Source organism: Chiloscyllium plagiosum, chromosome 32 (assembly GCF_004010195.1).
Source record: "Chiloscyllium plagiosum isolate BGI_BamShark_2017 chromosome 32, ASM401019v2, whole genome shotgun sequence".
Classification (NCBI taxonomy): domain Eukaryota; kingdom Metazoa; phylum Chordata; class Chondrichthyes; order Orectolobiformes; family Hemiscylliidae; genus Chiloscyllium; species Chiloscyllium plagiosum.
The window spans coordinates 37229047-37247127 of NC_057741.1; the positions used below are offsets into that span (position 1 = coordinate 37229047).

General features: G+C 43.1%; 1 protein-coding gene across 3 annotated transcripts in view; it reads right to left on the reverse strand.

Annotated features, from left to right (window-relative positions):
- The window catches only part of stpg2 (sperm-tail PG-rich repeat containing 2), a 338448-nt gene that overhangs the window by 8296 nt on the left and 312071 nt on the right, over positions 1-18081 (reverse strand). For 2 of the 3 annotated variants that reach the window (XM_043674438.1, XM_043674437.1), the window contains one exon: positions 7717-7870. In XM_043674438.1, the coding sequence (XP_043530373.1) occupies positions 7748-7870 (123 nt within the window). In that variant the 3' untranslated portion in view covers positions 7717-7747. Of the gene's footprint in view, positions 1-7716; positions 7871-18081 lie in introns of those variants that run through there. The other variant, XR_006309111.1, reaches the window with a different exon arrangement.

Consider the following 18081-nt stretch of genomic DNA (forward strand, 5'->3'; position numbering starts at 1 on the left):
AGGGATGAACTCAGATTTCTCCAGTTTCCTCATTTCCCCTCCCCCCACCTTGTCTCAGTCAAATCCCTCGAACTCAGCACCGCCTTCCTAACCTGCAATCTTCTTCCTGACCTCTCCGCCCCCACCCCACTCTGGCCTATCACCCTCACCTTGACCTCCTTCCACCTATCGCATTTCCAACGCCCCTCCCTCAAGTCCCTCCTCCCTACCTTTTATCTTAGCCTGTCCTCATTTCTGAAGAAGGGCTTATGCCCGAAACGTCGATGCTCCTGTTCTTTGGATGCTGCCTGACCTGCTGTGCTTTTCCAGCAACACATTTTCAGTCAATTCGCAAGACCCCATTTTGCAACCGTGAAGAATCTAACCCCAATTTCCTGTTCTGGGAAGTTCCCACTTATCCCAAGAGGCATTTCGCCATCCAACTTTATGGGATGCTAGTCATTGAAGGAGTCTCCTGGGGAAAGTAGAGCCACGATACTTAAGCGCCCTCACCAATTTGTCCCCTAATCATTCTGAACACAAATTGTTGGGAGTTCTTGTAATAATTTAGAAAAGCGAACCTTTCAAACATTTCACTCATGTTCACCTATGGTCAGATACACAGACATCAGAAACAGGAGTGGCACAGTGGTTAACACTGCAGCCTTACAGCACCAATGACCCAGGGTCAATCCCAGCCTCGGGTGACTGTCTGTGTGGAGTTTACACATTCTCCCTGTGTCTGCCTGGGTTTCCTCCCACAGTCCAAAGAGATGTAGGTGAGGTGAATTGGCCATGCTTAAATTGCCCATAATCTCCAGAGGTGTGTAAATTAGATGGGTGAGCCATGGAAAATACAGGGATAGGGTGTGTCTGGGTGGGATGATCTTCGGAGAGTTGGTGTGGACTTGCTGGGCCGAATGGCCTGCTTCCATGCTATAGAGATTCTATATTAAAAAATTGATAAAAATGCTGGTATTATTTATGCCCGGAGGTGGAGTTCTGCCTAATTGAGACATCTAACATCAAGAAGGGGGTCGCTCACTCAGAGTTACTTTCTGACTCACTCTGACAGCCGTCCAACCTCCCCACCCTGTCAATGGCTTGGTGATGGTTAGCTCCTGGGAGGGAACTATCGTAGCCCCTGGTGCCTCTGAGAGGTCAGCTCTGCTCTCAGGATCCTAAATCCCAGGGAAGGAGCGATGCTTTCCATTTAATTCCAGCAGTCCTTCATCAATATGGGTAGTGCAGGGGTTCCTGAACAACAAGTGGGTGAGATCCCATTCACCAACATTAAAAGTTAGCCAGTGTAAAACTAGGGTTCGTTCATATAAGAAGGTAGTCACTAATAAGTCCAATCCAGGGGAAGAGTTTTTTTATCTAATGAGAACATGGAAACAGCAAAATGTGGAGTGGATCAGCTGAATAGTATTGGTCCATTTATGAGAAGCTGGATAAAATGGTGAATGAGAAAGGAATACATGGGTGCATTAACTGGGAATGGTAGGGGGAAGTACACATGAAGCATAAACATCAAATGGGCTGAACAGCCTGTTTCTGTGCATTGGAGGATGGGGTGGTCTTTGCAGTATCATTACTAGACTATTAATCTAGAGACCCAGGGAGACCTAGATTCAAATCCCATCATGAGAGATGGAAAATTTCCAACAAAAATCTGGAATTTAGAGTCTGCCGATGACCATGAAATAATTGTCGGGGAAAAGATATCCAACCTGTTCACTGATATCCTTTAGGGAAGGAAACAGCCATCCTTACCAGCCTGGTCTAAACGTGAACTCCAGACTAACAGCAATGACTCTCAACTACCCTTGTAATTAGGGATGTGCAATAAATGCTGGCGTAGCCAGCAATACCCACGTCATAGAGATGAATTTCTTTTTTTTTAAATTTAATGCACTACTTACCAATGTTAAACAAGAATGCAGCTACAAAGTGTCTTTGTAAGCAAACTTGATAGCCATCGATCGTTTGTAACAAAGGTGCAGTCAACATTTCGACAATAGTAGCACTCTGTGGTCTTTGTGAAGTGCACACAAACTACACCTTGATTTATACACTCCTGGGATTTGATCAAACACTGCATGAGTTATTTCATTTTGATTAGCTGAAGAAGTAAAGAACCCCTCCTGATGAAAGACTAAGGAAAGCGATGTATGTACACATATAAATAACTGGCTGCATTAAGTGTAGACACTTCAGTGAATGCTCAGTGCTGAGAGAATGGAACAGTTAGTCATTAGATTAATAGGCTGAATATGAAAGCACCAATACAACATAATGACAGCATGTCATCAGATAATGCACTGTAAGAGGTACACTGACCAGCTCCAAAACTTCTTTGAACTGTCCCAGTGGCCAATAATAACTTTTGTTGCCAATTTAACATTAACCTTGCAAGATCAATGAACTGACTTCACTAATTTCTTGCTGCCTCGGGAGATTTATAAGAATGAAAAGGGAGTTATAGCTCGACTGAGAACTTGCTAGCTGATTTATCGCCCTTAATAGCACAGGAACCAGACCGTATGAATCACAGAGGCCAGTTCATGCCCAGGCTCCACAGGCCTTAAACAACTAGTAACCCCTCTCCACACACACCAACCCCCACAACAGCCCTACACACACACACACGCACACGTACATACACACACATACACACACACAGACACACACACACAAACCCCATGCGCACACATACAGACACACGCAGACACACACTCACACATGCACACATACAGACACATACCAATAAACACACACACAAATCACACTTGCACACATACAGGCACATACCAATAAACACACACACAAATCACACTTGCACACATACAGGCACATACCAATAAACACACACACAAATCACACTTGCACACATACAGGCACATACCAATAAACACACACACAAATCACACTTGCACACATACAGGCACATACCAATAAACACACACACAAATCACACTTGCACACATACAGGCACATACCAATAAACACACACACAAATCACACTTGCACACATACAGGCACATACCAATAAACACACACACAAATCACACTTGCACACATACAGGCACATACCAATAAACACACACACAAATCACACTTGCACACATACAGGCACATACCAATAAACACACACACAAATCACACTTGCACACATACAGACACATACCAATAAACACACACACAAATCACACATGCACACACACAGACACATACACAGACACACACCAATAAACACACACACACACCCCTTCCTTGTTTGCATTCCTTTCCAGTTTCTGCAGTGAGTTTGTTCTTTTCAGACACTGATTTGAAGCATACACTGACACCACTGCTTAAGAAATGCCTGAGTTTGACTTTTATCAATTTTGAAAACAGTTTCAAGAAGCCTTCCTATGTAATTTGAGCATTTCAGTTTTAATTCCTGAAATGATGAAGGAATATTGCTCTGGTTTACTACTCCAAAGGCCATTCCTCTGTCTGAAACAAAAGTATTATTTTATTGCTAACTCATAAAAGCCAAAGTTAACCTGTGTCTAGGAGCAGCACCATAGCTTTAATTGAGGTATTTTATAAACTTCTGGACTCAACAGTGAATTCAACAATGTCAGATCCTAATGGCACTCCCATGTTCTCAGTCAGTGTGTGTTGGTAATCATTCTGTTATTGTTATTTGCAGCTCCTCCAGACCCACCTTGTTACCTTGTCTGAGTACATCATTTTGTTGTATTCGTTTATGGGATGTGGGTGTATCTGGATAGGTCAGCATTTATACCCATAGGGCAGTTAAGAATCAAACCACCTTGAGGTGAGTCTGGAGTCACAAGTAGGTCAGATCAAGTAAGCAGATTTTGTGACACAGACGAGTTTTTGCAATTAGCTTGTCACTAGACTAGTTTTTTTTTATTCTCAGGTTTGCACTAAATTCAAATTTCACCATCTCTCCTGGTGGGATTTGAATTCCTGTCCAGAGAACATGGGCCTGCAGTTCTGCATTAATAGGTCTGGTGACATTTGCACGAAGACACATAGAAATAGCCCTGCCGTTCACTCTCCCACAAACCTGGATAGCATATGGATGAGAATGGAATAGTGTAGGTTAGATGAGCTTCAGATTGGTTCCACAGGTCAGCATAACATTGAGGGTCGAAGGGCCTGAACTGTGCTGTAATGTTCTATGTTCTATGTCCTTAAACCACCCCTTTGTCCTCCTCCTCCTCCTCCTCCAACCTTCTGATTTTGTTCCTTCTACTCATCTATAGTTAGCTAGCTCTGATAAAGAAGCATTGAGGTTAATCACTGGCCAGAGTGTTGCCCAGTCCCATGGTGGTGGGTTTGGAGGGAGGGGGGGAATAAGCAGGAACATTGTGGGGATGGCTCCGGGGATGCTGCTCTCGGTGGGGGGAGGTGGGCAGTGGGCAAGATGTCCGCAAATTGGGCAACCAGTTAAACTCATGAAGGAGCACAACAGGAACTGCTGGAGAAACTCAACAGATCTGGCAGCACCTGTAGAGAGGAAAATAGAGTGAACGTTTCGGGTCCAGTATGACTTCAGAGCTGAAAAATGTTGCAAAATGTTTTTATGTATATTTTTGACAGAGGCAGAGCCAGGAGAAGGGAACAGATGGCAGAGCGACCTAGTAGAAAAGACAAAGGGGTTATGAATGGTGGAGAAAGAGAAAAAGAGATGTTCTTTAAATGGCTGTAAAGTAATGTACAAAAGGGAAAGAGTGGGTCCTCTCCACTGACAGTAAAGTAAACAAGACAAGGCTGTTGGGGGAGGTGGAGAAGAGGAGAATGTAACAAAAGTCAAGCACTATAGTGAAGTAGCCAGAGTTGGAATGACTCTCAATACCTATGTAGAGAGTAGAGGAGGTAAGGTTCATCAGCTAAAGTTGCAGAGAGGGGAGAGCGACAAACCAAGCCAGACATAAAGGACCTGGCAATGGAAATCCCTTCCCATGGTTACCTCAATTCCAAACCAACCATGGGCTGCTTTCCGTTTTTAACTATCAGCACGTTTCAGAGAGCTGCTCCATACTGAGGCATGGAGATAGGAAGGACTGCAGACGTGGGCAGTCAGAGATGATATAGTGTGGAGCAGGAAAGGCACAGCAGGTCAGGCAGCATCAGAGGAGCAGGGAAGTCGACGTTTCGGGTCAGGACCCTTCATCAGGACTTGACTTCATCAGGGTCCTGACCCGAAACGTCGACTTCCCTGCTCCTCCGATGCTGCCTGACCTGCTGTGCCTTTCCAGCTCCACACTTTATCAACTCCATACTGAAGCAGCTTGACACAGACCTTTCCATTTTAGCAGCAGCTCCTTCCGGTCCTCCACTTCCCCCCCTCCCCCCCACCCAATCAAATCTCCTCACTTGCAGCCAGGTCTGCTGGTCTATCCAGCGTTTTATATTGTTCCAACATCCACAGAATTTTGGCTTTAACCATCTGATTCCCAGTTTCCCTTCTAACAAAATATTCTCTTTCTGGCACACCAAAGTTATAGAGGGGCAGAGCATCAGTTAGCTGAGTTGGTTGGACAGCTGGTTTGCGATACAAAATACTGTCTACAGCGTGGGTTCAACTCCCACACCGGCTGAGGCTACCATGAAGGACTTTGCTTCTCAATTGACCCCCTCACCTGAGACATGGTGACCCTCAGATTAAACCATCACCAGTCATCTCTCTCTCTCTCTCTCTCTAATCAGACGGTCACCCTCTGGGACTATGGTTACCTTACATAGAAGCCTCAGGTAAATCTGATTTCTTACACCAGTTGTGATCGCACACAGATTTATAAGCTGACAAGCACAATAGGATTTGTCCTGAAAGCCAAGGTTTCAGAGCTGGGGTGAGTTACTGGAATTTGCCTGGGGACATGGACAAGAAAGGTTGAGAGGAATATGGGGCAAATGGGACTATTTCATAGAACATAGAACATAGAAACGTACAGCACAGAACAGGCCCTTAGGCCCACAATGTTGTGCTGAGATTTAATCCTAATGTAAAATATAGTAACTTAACCTATACACTCCTCAACTCACTGCTATCCATGTGCATGTCCAGCAGTCGCTTAAATGTCCCCAATGACTCTGCTTCCACCACCACAGCTGGCAATGCATTCACAACTCTCTATGTAAAGAACCTACCTCTGATGTCTCCTTTCTATCTTCCTCCTAATATCATCAAATTATGACTTCTCGTACTAGTTAATCCTGCCGTGGGGAAAAGTCTCTGGCTATTGACTCTATCTATTCCTCTCATTATTTTGTACACCTCAATCAGGTCTCCTCTCTTCCTCCTTCTCTCCAGAGAGAAATGTCTGAGCTTATTCAACCTTTCTGCATAAGGCAAGCCCTCCAGTCCAGGCAGCATCCTGGTAAACCTTCTTTGCACCCTCTCCAAAGCCTCCACATCTTTCCTATAAAGGGCGAGCAGAACTGAACGCAATATTCCAAGTGTGGTCTCACCAGGGACTTGTAGAGCTGCAGCAAAACCTCATGGCTCTTAAACTCAATCCCCCTGTTAATGAAAGCCAAAACACCATATGCTTTCTTAACAACCCTGTCCACTTGGGTGGCAACTTTGAGGGATCAATGTACTTGAACACCAAGATCCCTCTGTTCCTCCACACTGCCAAGAATCCTGTCTTTAATCCTATATTCAGCATTCGAGTTCGACCTTCCAAAATGCATCACTTCACATTTATCCAGATTGAACTCCATCTACCATTTCTCAGCCCAGCTCTGCATCCTGTCAATGTCGCGCTGCAGCCTGCAATAGCCCTCGATACTATCGATGACACCTCCAACCTCAACGTCATCTGCAAATTTACTAACCCACCCCTCAACCTCCTCATCCAAGTCACTTATAAAAACTACAAAGAGCAGAGGCCCAAGAACAGAGCCCTGCGGGACCCCACTCAACACTGTCCTCCAGGCAGAATACTTTCCAACTACAACCACTCTCTGCCTTCTGTCAGCCAGCCAATTCTGAATCCAGATAGCCAAATCTCCCTGTATCAGATACTTCCTGACTTTATGAATGAGCCTACCATGGGGAACCCTATCAAATGCCTTGCAGAAGTCCACATACACCTCGACCGTTGTTAACCTGTCTTGACACCTCCTCAAAGAACTCAATAAGATTTGTGAGGCATGACCTGCCCCTCACAAAGCCATGCTGACTGCCTTTAATCACATTATGCTTTGCCAAATAGTCATAAATCCTATCCCTCAGAATTCTTTCCACAACATTGCTGACCACAGATGTAAGACTGACTGGTTTGTAATTACCAGGGATTTCCCTATTACCCTTCTTGGAAAAAGGAACAACATTCACCTCCTTCCAATCCTCCAGTACAACTCCTGTGGAGAGTGAGGAGGCAAATATCCTCGCCAGCGGCTTAGCAACCTCCTTTCCCCCTTCCCAGAGCAGCCTAGAGTAAATCTGGTCTGGCCCTGGGGACTTATCAGTCTCAATGTTTTCCAAAATTTCTAGCACATCATCTTCATCAATCTTGATCTGATCAAGACTGTATCCCAGCTCCTCCAAGTTTTCATTCACAATAAGTTCCCATTCCTTGGTGAAAACCAAAGCAAAAAACTCCCCTATCTGCTCAGACTCCATGCACAAGTTCCCTTTGCTATCCCTGATCAGCATGGACCAGTTGGGCTGAAAGGGCTGTTTCCATGCTGAATGACACAATGACTTACCATTTGACATGATTTGAAGGTCAGATCTGGGTCAGATGTCCTGGAATAATGGCGGGTCAGGATGCGTTGGAATTGGCAGCGGGTTCAGGAGTGGATTGGTTAAAGTAGCATTGAACGTACCCTTCAGAACAGTGTCCATGACAGCGGGACTGAGCTGGAGGAAGACAGGAAAACAACATTAAAAATTATCTATATGTAATTCTATATGCATTTAATAACAATTTGACACGCATTTAGAAGCAAAAGGACTTATTAACGATGCGTCACTAACTTGATTGAGTTTTTTCGAGGTGGTGACAAAAATGATTGATGAGAGAAAAGTGATTGAGGTTTTTTACATAGACTTCAGTGATGTCTTTGACAAGGCAGACTGGTACAAAAGGTAAAGTCACATGGTATTGGGGAGTGAGCTGGCAAGATGAATACAGAACTGGCTTAGTCATTGGAGACAGAGGGGAGCGGTGGAAGGATGCTTTTCAGAATGTAGGGTTGTGACTAGTGGTGTTCCCCAAGGATCAGTACTGGGACCTTTGCTGGTCGTGGTCTACATAAATGATTTAGAAGAAAACGTAGCTGATTTGCAGACGATACAAAGATTGGTGGAGTTGCGGATAGTGAGGGAGATTGTCAGAGGATACAGCAGAATATAGATCAGTTGGAGACATGGGTAGAAAAATAGCAGATGGAGTTTATTCTGGACAAATGTGACGTGATTTTGGAAGGCAAATACAGGTGGAAATTATACAGTGAATGGCAGAACCTTAGGAGCCTTGATATGCAGAGGGATCTGGGTGTGCAGGTCCACAGATAACTGAATGTGGCAGGTAGATAAGGTGGTAAAAACCGCCAATAGCATGTTTGCCTTGGTTGGAATGGGCATTGAATATAGGGATATACAAGTGATGCTGCAGCTTTATAGAACTTTAGTTAGACCACACTCAGATTGTTGCATATAGTTCTGGTCACCACACTACCAGAAGGATGTGGAGGCTTTGGAGAGGCACTGAAAAGGTTTACCAAGTTGTTGCCTGGTACGGGGGATTTTAGCGATGACGAAAGATTGGATAAATTGGGTTTGTTTTTACTGGAACACAAGAGGTTGAGGGGCAACCTGATATAAGTTTATAGGATTGTGAATGGAATGGATCGAGCGGAAAGTATGAGGCCTTTTCCCAAAGTGGAGGGGTCAGTTACCAGGGAATACAGGTTCAAAGTGCAGGGGGAAGGGGCGAGAGGGGGGAGAGTGAGTTTAAAAGAGATGTGTGAGGCAGAGTTTTTCACACACAGGGTGGTGAGTGCCTGGGACGCGCTGCCAGAGGAGGTGGTGGAGGCAGACACAATAACAGCATTCAAGAAGCACCTGGATAAATACATGAATAGGGAGGGAATAGAGGGATACGGATTCTGTAAGTGAATAAAGTTCAGTATGGAAGGGCAAAATGTGCTCACACAGGCTTGGAGGGCCTCAAAGATTAATAAGAGTAGTGATGAGTTGGGCTGTTTCTGGCATGTGCAATTTTTGTAACTCAATCACCCATTATAATATTTCTCAGCAAAATAGAATCATTGAGGAATATAGTACACAAGGAGGCCATTCAACCCATTGTTTCTGTGCTATCTGATTGGTGCCACTTGCTGTTTCCCTGTTCCCCAGCATTATTTTTGGGTGTTTATCCAATTTCCTTTTGAAAGTCCCTGTTGAATCTGCTTCCAGATCCTTCAGGCAGCACATCCCAGGATCACCAACAATTCACCATTTTTAAAACAAAACTTTGTTTTTTTGTGAGATATTTGAAATCACTGACCTGCTAGTGGAAACAGTTTTTCCTTTTCTGTTAGACCACGAGAAATAGGAACCAGAGTAGGCCATTCAGCCCCTCAAGCCTGCTGTGTCATTCTATAAGATCTTGGCTGATCCAACATTCCTCATGTCCACTTTCCTGCCCTTTCTCCATAGCCCTTGATTCCCTGACTGATCAAGAATCTCTCGATCTCAGCCTTAAATGTACACAAGGACTCTGCCCGACAGCTCTCTGTGGCAAGGAGTTCCAAAGACTCACAACCCTCTGAGAGAAGAAATTCCTCCTTATCTCAATCTGAAATTGGTCTCTATTCTGAGACCATGCCCTCTGGTCCTGGACTCTCACATAAGGGGAAACATCCTCGCAGTGTTGACCCTGTCAAGCCCCTTAAGAATCCCAAATGTCTCAATGAGATTACCTCTCATTTTTATAAACTCCAGTGAGTAGAGTCCCAACCTGAATAACCTTTGCTCATAAGACGATCCCTCTGTACCAGGGATCATTCTTGCAAATCTTCTCTGAACTGTCTCCAATGACATAAAATCTCTCCTTTAATAAGGGACTAAAATTGCTCGGAATACTGAAAATGTGGTCTCACCACCCCCTTTGTATAGCTGCAGTAAGACTTCCCTATTCTTATACTCCAACCCCCTTGAAAAAAGAGCCAACACAAAACTTCTTGACTTGGATTGAATTCTTCCATTGGATCATCGCAAATGTTTGCGATGAACCCAGACTGAATTATAACTATGAAAATGAAACAAAATTACTGACCATTGTACATGCAGATCATTATGTTAGACTGAGGGCTTGATCTGAGGCAGCTGATTAGCATCCTTGTTCTTGTCACTCCATTCATCAATAAGGTTTTATTCCTGATCATTACCATTTCTTAATGCTGCTTTGGATTTTGTTTTCATGTCTTATATGTAAACTACCAATGTGTTTGTTTAATAGACTGTCATCTGTTCCTGATTGTGGGCAGTAAAACCACTTCATTGTAAAATATCCATCCAAGATTTACACGGTCACTACATTGTATTCCACCCACACAAAGCCTGCTCTGTGACTGAACACAATTGTTCCTTTGTGGGGAGGGGGGGGGGGTACAGGTTTTACAGAACTGCTTATCCTTTTTTATTTAACTTAACTTGTCCATTAACTACTATTAGCTATTTTAACCGTGTACATTGACAGCTGCGTCCTTGTAACCCTTGAACTGAATTATGCTACAAAATGCCATGCACTTCATTGCAAAGTGGGGATATCTCATTACAGCAGGATAACATCATTTCACTAAAATCAATGCTTTTTATTCTGAGCCAAGATCAGATCACCTTCCCTTCTCAGTGAAATAAACTCAGTGAGGCTCGTATGCTGGATTGGTACCAAACAAGTTGCCAGACCTACAATAAATAGTGAATAAACTGAAGGAGAAATAAGGAGGATCAACAGGGTGAGCGTTGAAACAACCTATGCAAATTTTTTCACGTGCCTGCCAAACTCTCAGTTTTTTAGGAAAATGCAACACGAGTCCAAGGGGCCAATGTTGCATCATTAGCATAAATTCATTAAATTCTAAATCCCTTAGGACCACAATTAAATAGCCTTTAGATACACCCTAATCCAAATTCAACAGAATGCCAGTATCATAAGGAACCTTCACACTCAGGAGTAATATGACACTGGAAAATGCATGTGGATGATCCTTGCACGTAATAAAGCTATGCTCAAAGGACTATATGAGAGAGCCCAAATGTTTTGATTGGCTGTGTGACCAGCCCTGATTACATCAATCAGCGAAAGAGTTACCTTGCGTTTCAGTGATTACCCTTCCACTGTGATGACTGACTGCACAAAGTGAGATTGTCGAGCAAAGAAGGTAAGGGGAGACCTAAATGAAGGTATTCAAAGTTGGGGGGAGTTTAGAGTCAGCGTGTACAGAAAAATTATTTCCAGCTGGGAGCAGAGTCAGCAACCAAATCCAAAATAAGTGGCAAATAAACTGGAGCGTGTTACAGCATATAGCACCATCAGGTTCCATAGGACGTTTTGAAAGTCAATTATTTGAAAATAATTAATTTGCAGAGTTCTGGGCAAGACGTTGGAACGAAATTAAACAGCTCCTTCAAAGATCCAACACAATCACAATCCAAACAGTCCCAAAACATGCTGTTAGCTTCTATAATTCCATGTGTTTTAAATGATACCAAGATATGTGCTAACCATATATGCTGTGTATGCACAACTGCAAAAGATACAGGCATACGTACAAATATAAACTTTCACCTCAGGCAATTGCATCATTTGTAAAATATAACTGGGTTTAATCACTCATAACTGATTCATGCTCAGAAAACAGAACAAGGTTAATGGTTAAAACAATATTACATAGAAAAGGCAGAAATTCTCAAAACTGTGAGCACAGGATTTAAAACCTCATGGTCAATTAGAACCAAAGTGGTGGAGGTTGTTGAGTGAGTTTGACCCTGTATTCCCTGATCCTGTGACAATAGAAATATAACCTACACCAAACAGAGAGTAAACAGTGTTTCTGGGTTGACATCTGTATGATATTAGAATGCTGTTAATCACGAAATGCAAAGCAGATCATCAATCCTACTGCAGAGTTAATTTTCTTTAGAATGTGGGCTTTATTTCACAAAAAAAAGTTAAAGAAACTCCACCTTCCATAGTCCTCGGAAAATTCTATCAGAGTTCCAAGATTCAAACACTCTTAATTTTGCACAAATGCTTCAGTGCTTGTTCAACAATCACTTGTACACCTGACGGCATCCGCAGATCTCATGTTGCACAGTTCATTGTCAGGTAGATGTAATTTAACCGGAATATTTTACCATCAACCTATGCAAGTGAAGAGAAGCTGTCTACAGAGGGGCAGAGTGAAATAATAATAAATATTTTAAATATGGGAATTCTGTCATCAGAACTCTTTGAAGAATTGAGCAGCGGTAATTAGTTACCAGCAAGTTTAATCCTGCAGAATCCTCTCTTGGAATAATTTGCTTGTGAGAGGAATCATAGAACACAGAATGGGCAAAGTGACGTCCAAATCTGACTCTTATTACCCAAAATTAGAAATGATGTTTCATTGTTCATGTTTTCACAAGCAGGATTGTCATTAGTTCCAAAGTACCTGATGAAGTATGAGCATAAATCCTGCACTATTCCATCAACTGGCCCATTAGAGACTTGGAAATGTGACCGAGTACAATTATTCTTCAGCTGACAGCTAGCCTGATGCATTCTGAGCTACTTTCTCACCAAGTTCCCACCATCTGTACACACAACATTGTCTCCTTTTTAAAACAGCACCATCCATGGCAGCTGCAAACAAACAACTTATTATTTACTTATTGAGTGTTGGATACAGTTTGCTACGGTTTATGGCAAACTAATCATGGAGTGATGCAAAGAATTGCAGCTTGTGATATAAGCATCACACTTAGTTTATTTCCAATTAATTGTCTCTACTCTTGTATAATCAAGTCCCTTGGCGTCCTTTTTGAAAGCAAGGCTTTAGCCAGGGACTGTCTGTCGAAAGTTAGCTGTGGTCTGTGCTGTGAAAGCACATGGTAGCCTGATAAAACCTCAGAATTTGATCTGGGTGTGTGCAGGAAACATAAGCACGAGGGAAGGAGGAGGCTACAGAGTCCTTTACTCCTACTCTGCCAAATACTGCAACCACAGCTGATCCTCAGTGAATTCCACACACTCTCCCAATTTCTACATTTGATGTTTCCCTCAACGCCCAAACTCAATCGCAGTCTTGAATAGTCAACTCCTGTGTATTGAGAATTCCAAAGGTTTCCAAGCTCCAAGAAACTTCTCATCAACTCAGTCCAAAATGACCAACATGCTATCCTGAGTCGAGAATGCCCTAGTTTGGGACTTTCTAGCCTTTCAGCATTAATCCTGTCAATCTCTCTAAGGATTTTCAACCATTTAATGACACAACAGGAGGAAGAGCAATGTTAGGTGAGATCCAGACTTCTGCTGAGGACCTATCATGCAGACATTTGTAGCTGGTGACAGTTAGGTTGTACATGAAACAAAAGGAATACATTCCAGCCTTGCACCTTTCCTGAATAAGCTTGGAAAGCCTGTAGCTCCCTCTTTGCTTTCTCCATAGAAATACCTTGACCTATTAGAGTTCATCTACCAACCAGTCAGCACCCTTTTCTCCTGCAGGATAAGGTGCTGTGACTATTTGAGATTTGGCATTCTTGCATTTGTCCTGATGAGTGCAGTATGAAAAGCGACAGCGATGAGGCAATCATTTCAGTAATACGCAAGTGGAATGAAGAAATTGGGGCTTGGTATATTATTCCAGGGAGCAGAACACATTAGGTTACAACTATCTTACAAAGGGACTTTGCTCTGCTGGTGACACTGAAAGATTAACGCATAAAGAAAGCAAAGTGAATGGAAGATATAAATAAAGGGAATTCGGGGGTGAAATAGAATGTAGCAACTAGAGCACAGCATTGACTCATGCTTTTCAATGACAATGCCAGCTCAACATCTTCAGGGAAGCCCTGACATTCCAGCCTGACGACCCTCAGCTGCTGAAAGGGTCAGGGTCACGGTCACGGTCAGAAATGGAGAATAACCAACACGCCCCAGAGAAAGTACTGATCTACCCTTGGAGTTAACAATGGCAGCCTCAACATAGACAGAAATATACATTTCCACAACGGGAGAAATTAGTATTGAAACCCACACTGAGCCCATTTGTTGTTGAGTCAGTTCATCAAATATACTGAGGCTGTTAGACTACTTTAGGTTTCTTAAGATATTAACATTTGTTATTTTAAAACTTTCCATTATGTTCTAGTGGCTATTGGTCCTTTATTGCCATTTTATTAGGTACTGTTGATGTTTTCTTTAATGCACATTGCCTTTACTAATTTCTCCCACATGAATATATTGCTTGACTTTCGCAGTGTTTGCCTTTAGTTTCTCTTTTCTCACATTACCATCCATTAGTCTAAAGTAAAGGTTACATTCCCGCAGGGATAGTGCGGCATATCTATTACATATGAGCGGCTGCCTTTCTCCCTCTGTAACACCAAGACGAGCTGTCTTCAGTTTTCTTATTTTTGCACCCAGTATGTAACTGAGCAAAGCAAGCAGAAATAAATAACGCTTTGGAAATGCAATTTAAGTTTTCAGCTTGGCTCTGTGGGGTGCTCTTACTTCTTAGGCATGGCGGTTTGAGCCCCACTCCAAGGATTCAAAAGCAAAATCTGGGCTGACACTCTCAGAGGCTGAGAGTTTGAACCGAGGACTCTCTCAGGTGCATCCAAACGATCCCTTGGCATTACTTTGAAAGAAGCTGTGGTGTCCTGGATGATAGTTACTTCCCAACCAAAACAGGCCAACTGACCTTGAAATGTCATCACTCAAAGGTTATGGGCCAAGTGTTGGAAAGTGGGATTAGCGTGCATAGGGCATCACAGACTCAATGGGCGGAAAAACCTCTTCTGTGCTGTATGACCCATATTTATCTAGTCATTAGTTGCCAAAGACTAGATGTAAAGACAAATACTGAATATTGTGAAGAGCTTCAGGACATCCTGATGTTGTGAATAGTGCGATATAAATGCAAGTATTACAGAAGCAATTTTTAATACCCAAAGTTGATTTGAAACGTTATGCATCACAGACTTGGATTGCTCATTAGACTTTCCCAGAACTACAGGGTGGTCAGATGTGTATTTACTGCCCTCTTTTGTTTTGTTGATAAGCTGTCTCCATTAGATCATGTTCTATCTGCTGTTGCGTGACCTTACCAGACTCAGGGAGGTTGATAAGAACTTAAGGAGAAGGGGGTGGAGTAAACCATGTGGTCCCATGAGCCTGGTCCACCAATCAGTAAGATCATGGCTGATCTTTGACCTCAATTCTCACTGCCACCCTTGGCCGTCGCACCCAGTAACAGAGGGGATCAGTGACTCCTTTGACATTTTACACACACCCCAACAATAATGCCACAGAAACCTCATCATGCACAGTCAATACTTTAACGCTCAGTATGTGTCATGAAACATCAATTCCCAGTTCTTCAGATTTCTAATCATTTTACTGATGCAAGCATGGACCGTTAGAAAAGGATAAACACAAAACATTAACTTCAAGAATGTGTCAGTATCAGGATATCTTTCAAATCAAACAATCACAGCAGATTATTATCAACACTCACATCAGTACTCTTATTTTTCTATCCCTGATATTTTATTCACAAGTTCCTATGATATCATGTCAGGGTATTAGTCCGGACGGGGTTACTGAGTGCAATATTAGTGGCTCAGTGGTTAGCACTGCTACCTCACAGCGCCAGGGACCCGGGTTCAATTCCCATCTCGGGCAACTGTCTGTGTGGAATTTGCACATTCTCCCCATGCCTGCGTGGGTTTCCTCCAGGTGCTCTGGCTTCCTCCCACAGACCAAAAATGTGCAGATTAGGTGAATTGGCCATGCTAAATTGCCCGTAGTGTTAGGTGAAGGAGTAAATGTAGGGGAATGGGTCTGTGTGGGTTGCTCTTCGGAGGGTTGGTGTGGACTTGCTGGGCCAAAGGGTCTGTTTCCATACTGTAGGGAATCTAATCTAATCTAATATTCTGACAGCGATGAATTACAATAAGCAGAAATACAGACATCAACTCAGAGTGCTGCAAATTTAACTGTGTACTGTTTCATCTCTGCCCTAAGGCCAGAGTCTATGGTCTTCCAGCTCAATTTACCTGAACACAACTTTATCAAATTTTTCACCAAGTTCAGAAATGAGATGATGAAAATCCCAGCTACGATTTTGTTGCAAATGTAAATCGGAAAATTATTTCCAGTATGGATTGTGTGCTGCGTCACACTGGTGGGGGAAACTAGAACTAGCGTACATAGCCTCAAAATAAGGCAGAGCAGATTTAGGACGGAGTTGAGGAGGAACTTCTTCATCCAAAGGATTGTGAATCTGTGGAATCCCCTGCCCCGCGAAGCGGTTGAGGCTACCTTGTTGAGTGTTTTTAAGACAAAGATAGATTTTTTTTTGAACAGCAAAGGAATTAACAGTTATGATGAGCAGGCGGGTAATTGGATCTGAGTTGACGAAAAGATCAGCCATGATTTTATTGAATGGCGGAGCAGGCTCAAAGGGCCAGACGGCCTATTCCTGGTCCTGGTTCTTATGTCCTTATGAAGCTTCCATTCTCTCACCCAGCAGCCTATTACATTAAAAAAAAAAGGTCAACTTGCCGAAACATAGCTGGCTTCATTAGGAAACCATGTATCATATCTCTAAGTTAACTGATGATACATAGGAACAGGAGTAGGCCATTCAGCCCCTCAAGCCTGTTCCACCATAAAACAGGATCATGGTTGACCTGTGACCGAAATATCCATATCCATACTATTAGCCCATACTCATTTACACCTCGCTTGACAAAATCTCAGATTTAAAACTAACGACTGATCCACTATCTACTATCACTTTTTTAAAGATAAAGTGGGGTCAGAGAGTGAGCTGTGAAGAGGATGCAAAGAAGTTACGGTAAGATTTGGACGAGTTAAGTGAAGGGGCAAATGCATGGCAGATGATACCATGTAGATTAATGTGAGGCTACCCACTTTGGTCACAAATACAGTAAGGCAGATTTATCATCAGAATGGTGTAGATTGGGAAAGGGGGAGGTGCAATGAGACCTGGGTGTCCTTGAAGCATAGAGTCATAGCGATGTACAGCATGGAAATAGACCCTTCGGTCCAACCAGACATCCCAACCCAATCTAGTTCCACCTGCCAGCACCTAGTCCATATCCCTCCAAACACTTCCTATTCATATACACATCCAAATGCCTCTTAAATGTTGCAATTGTACCAGCCTTCAACACATCCTCTGGCAGCTCATTCCATACACGTATCACCTTCTGCGTGAAAAGGTTGCCCCTTAGATCTCTTTTATATCTTTCCCTCTCACCTTAAACCTATGCCCTCTAGTTCTGGACTCCCCAACCCCAGGGAAAAATCTTTGCCTATTTAACCTATCCATGCCCCTCATAAGTTTGTAAACCTCTATAAGGTCACCCCTCAGCCTCCAATGCTCCAGGGAAAACAGCCCCAGCCTGTTCAGCCTCTCCCTATAGCTCAAATCCTCCAACCATGGCAACATCCTTGTAAATCTTTTCTGAACCCTTCCCAAGTTTCACAACATCTTTCCGATAGGAAGGAGACCAGAATTGCACGCAATATTCCAACAGTGGCCTAACCAATGTCCTGTACAGTGGCAACATGACCTCCCAACTCCTGTACTCAATACTCTGACCAATAAAGGAAAGCATATCAAACGCCTTCTTCACTATCCTATCTACCTGAGACTCCACTTTCAAGGAGCTATGAACCTGCACTCCAAGGTCTTTTTGTTCAGCAACACCCCCTAGGACCTTACCATTAAGTGTATACGTCCTGCTCAGATTTGCTTTCCCAAAATGCAGCACCTTGCATTTATCTGAATTAACTCCATCTGCCACTTCTCAGCCCATTGGCC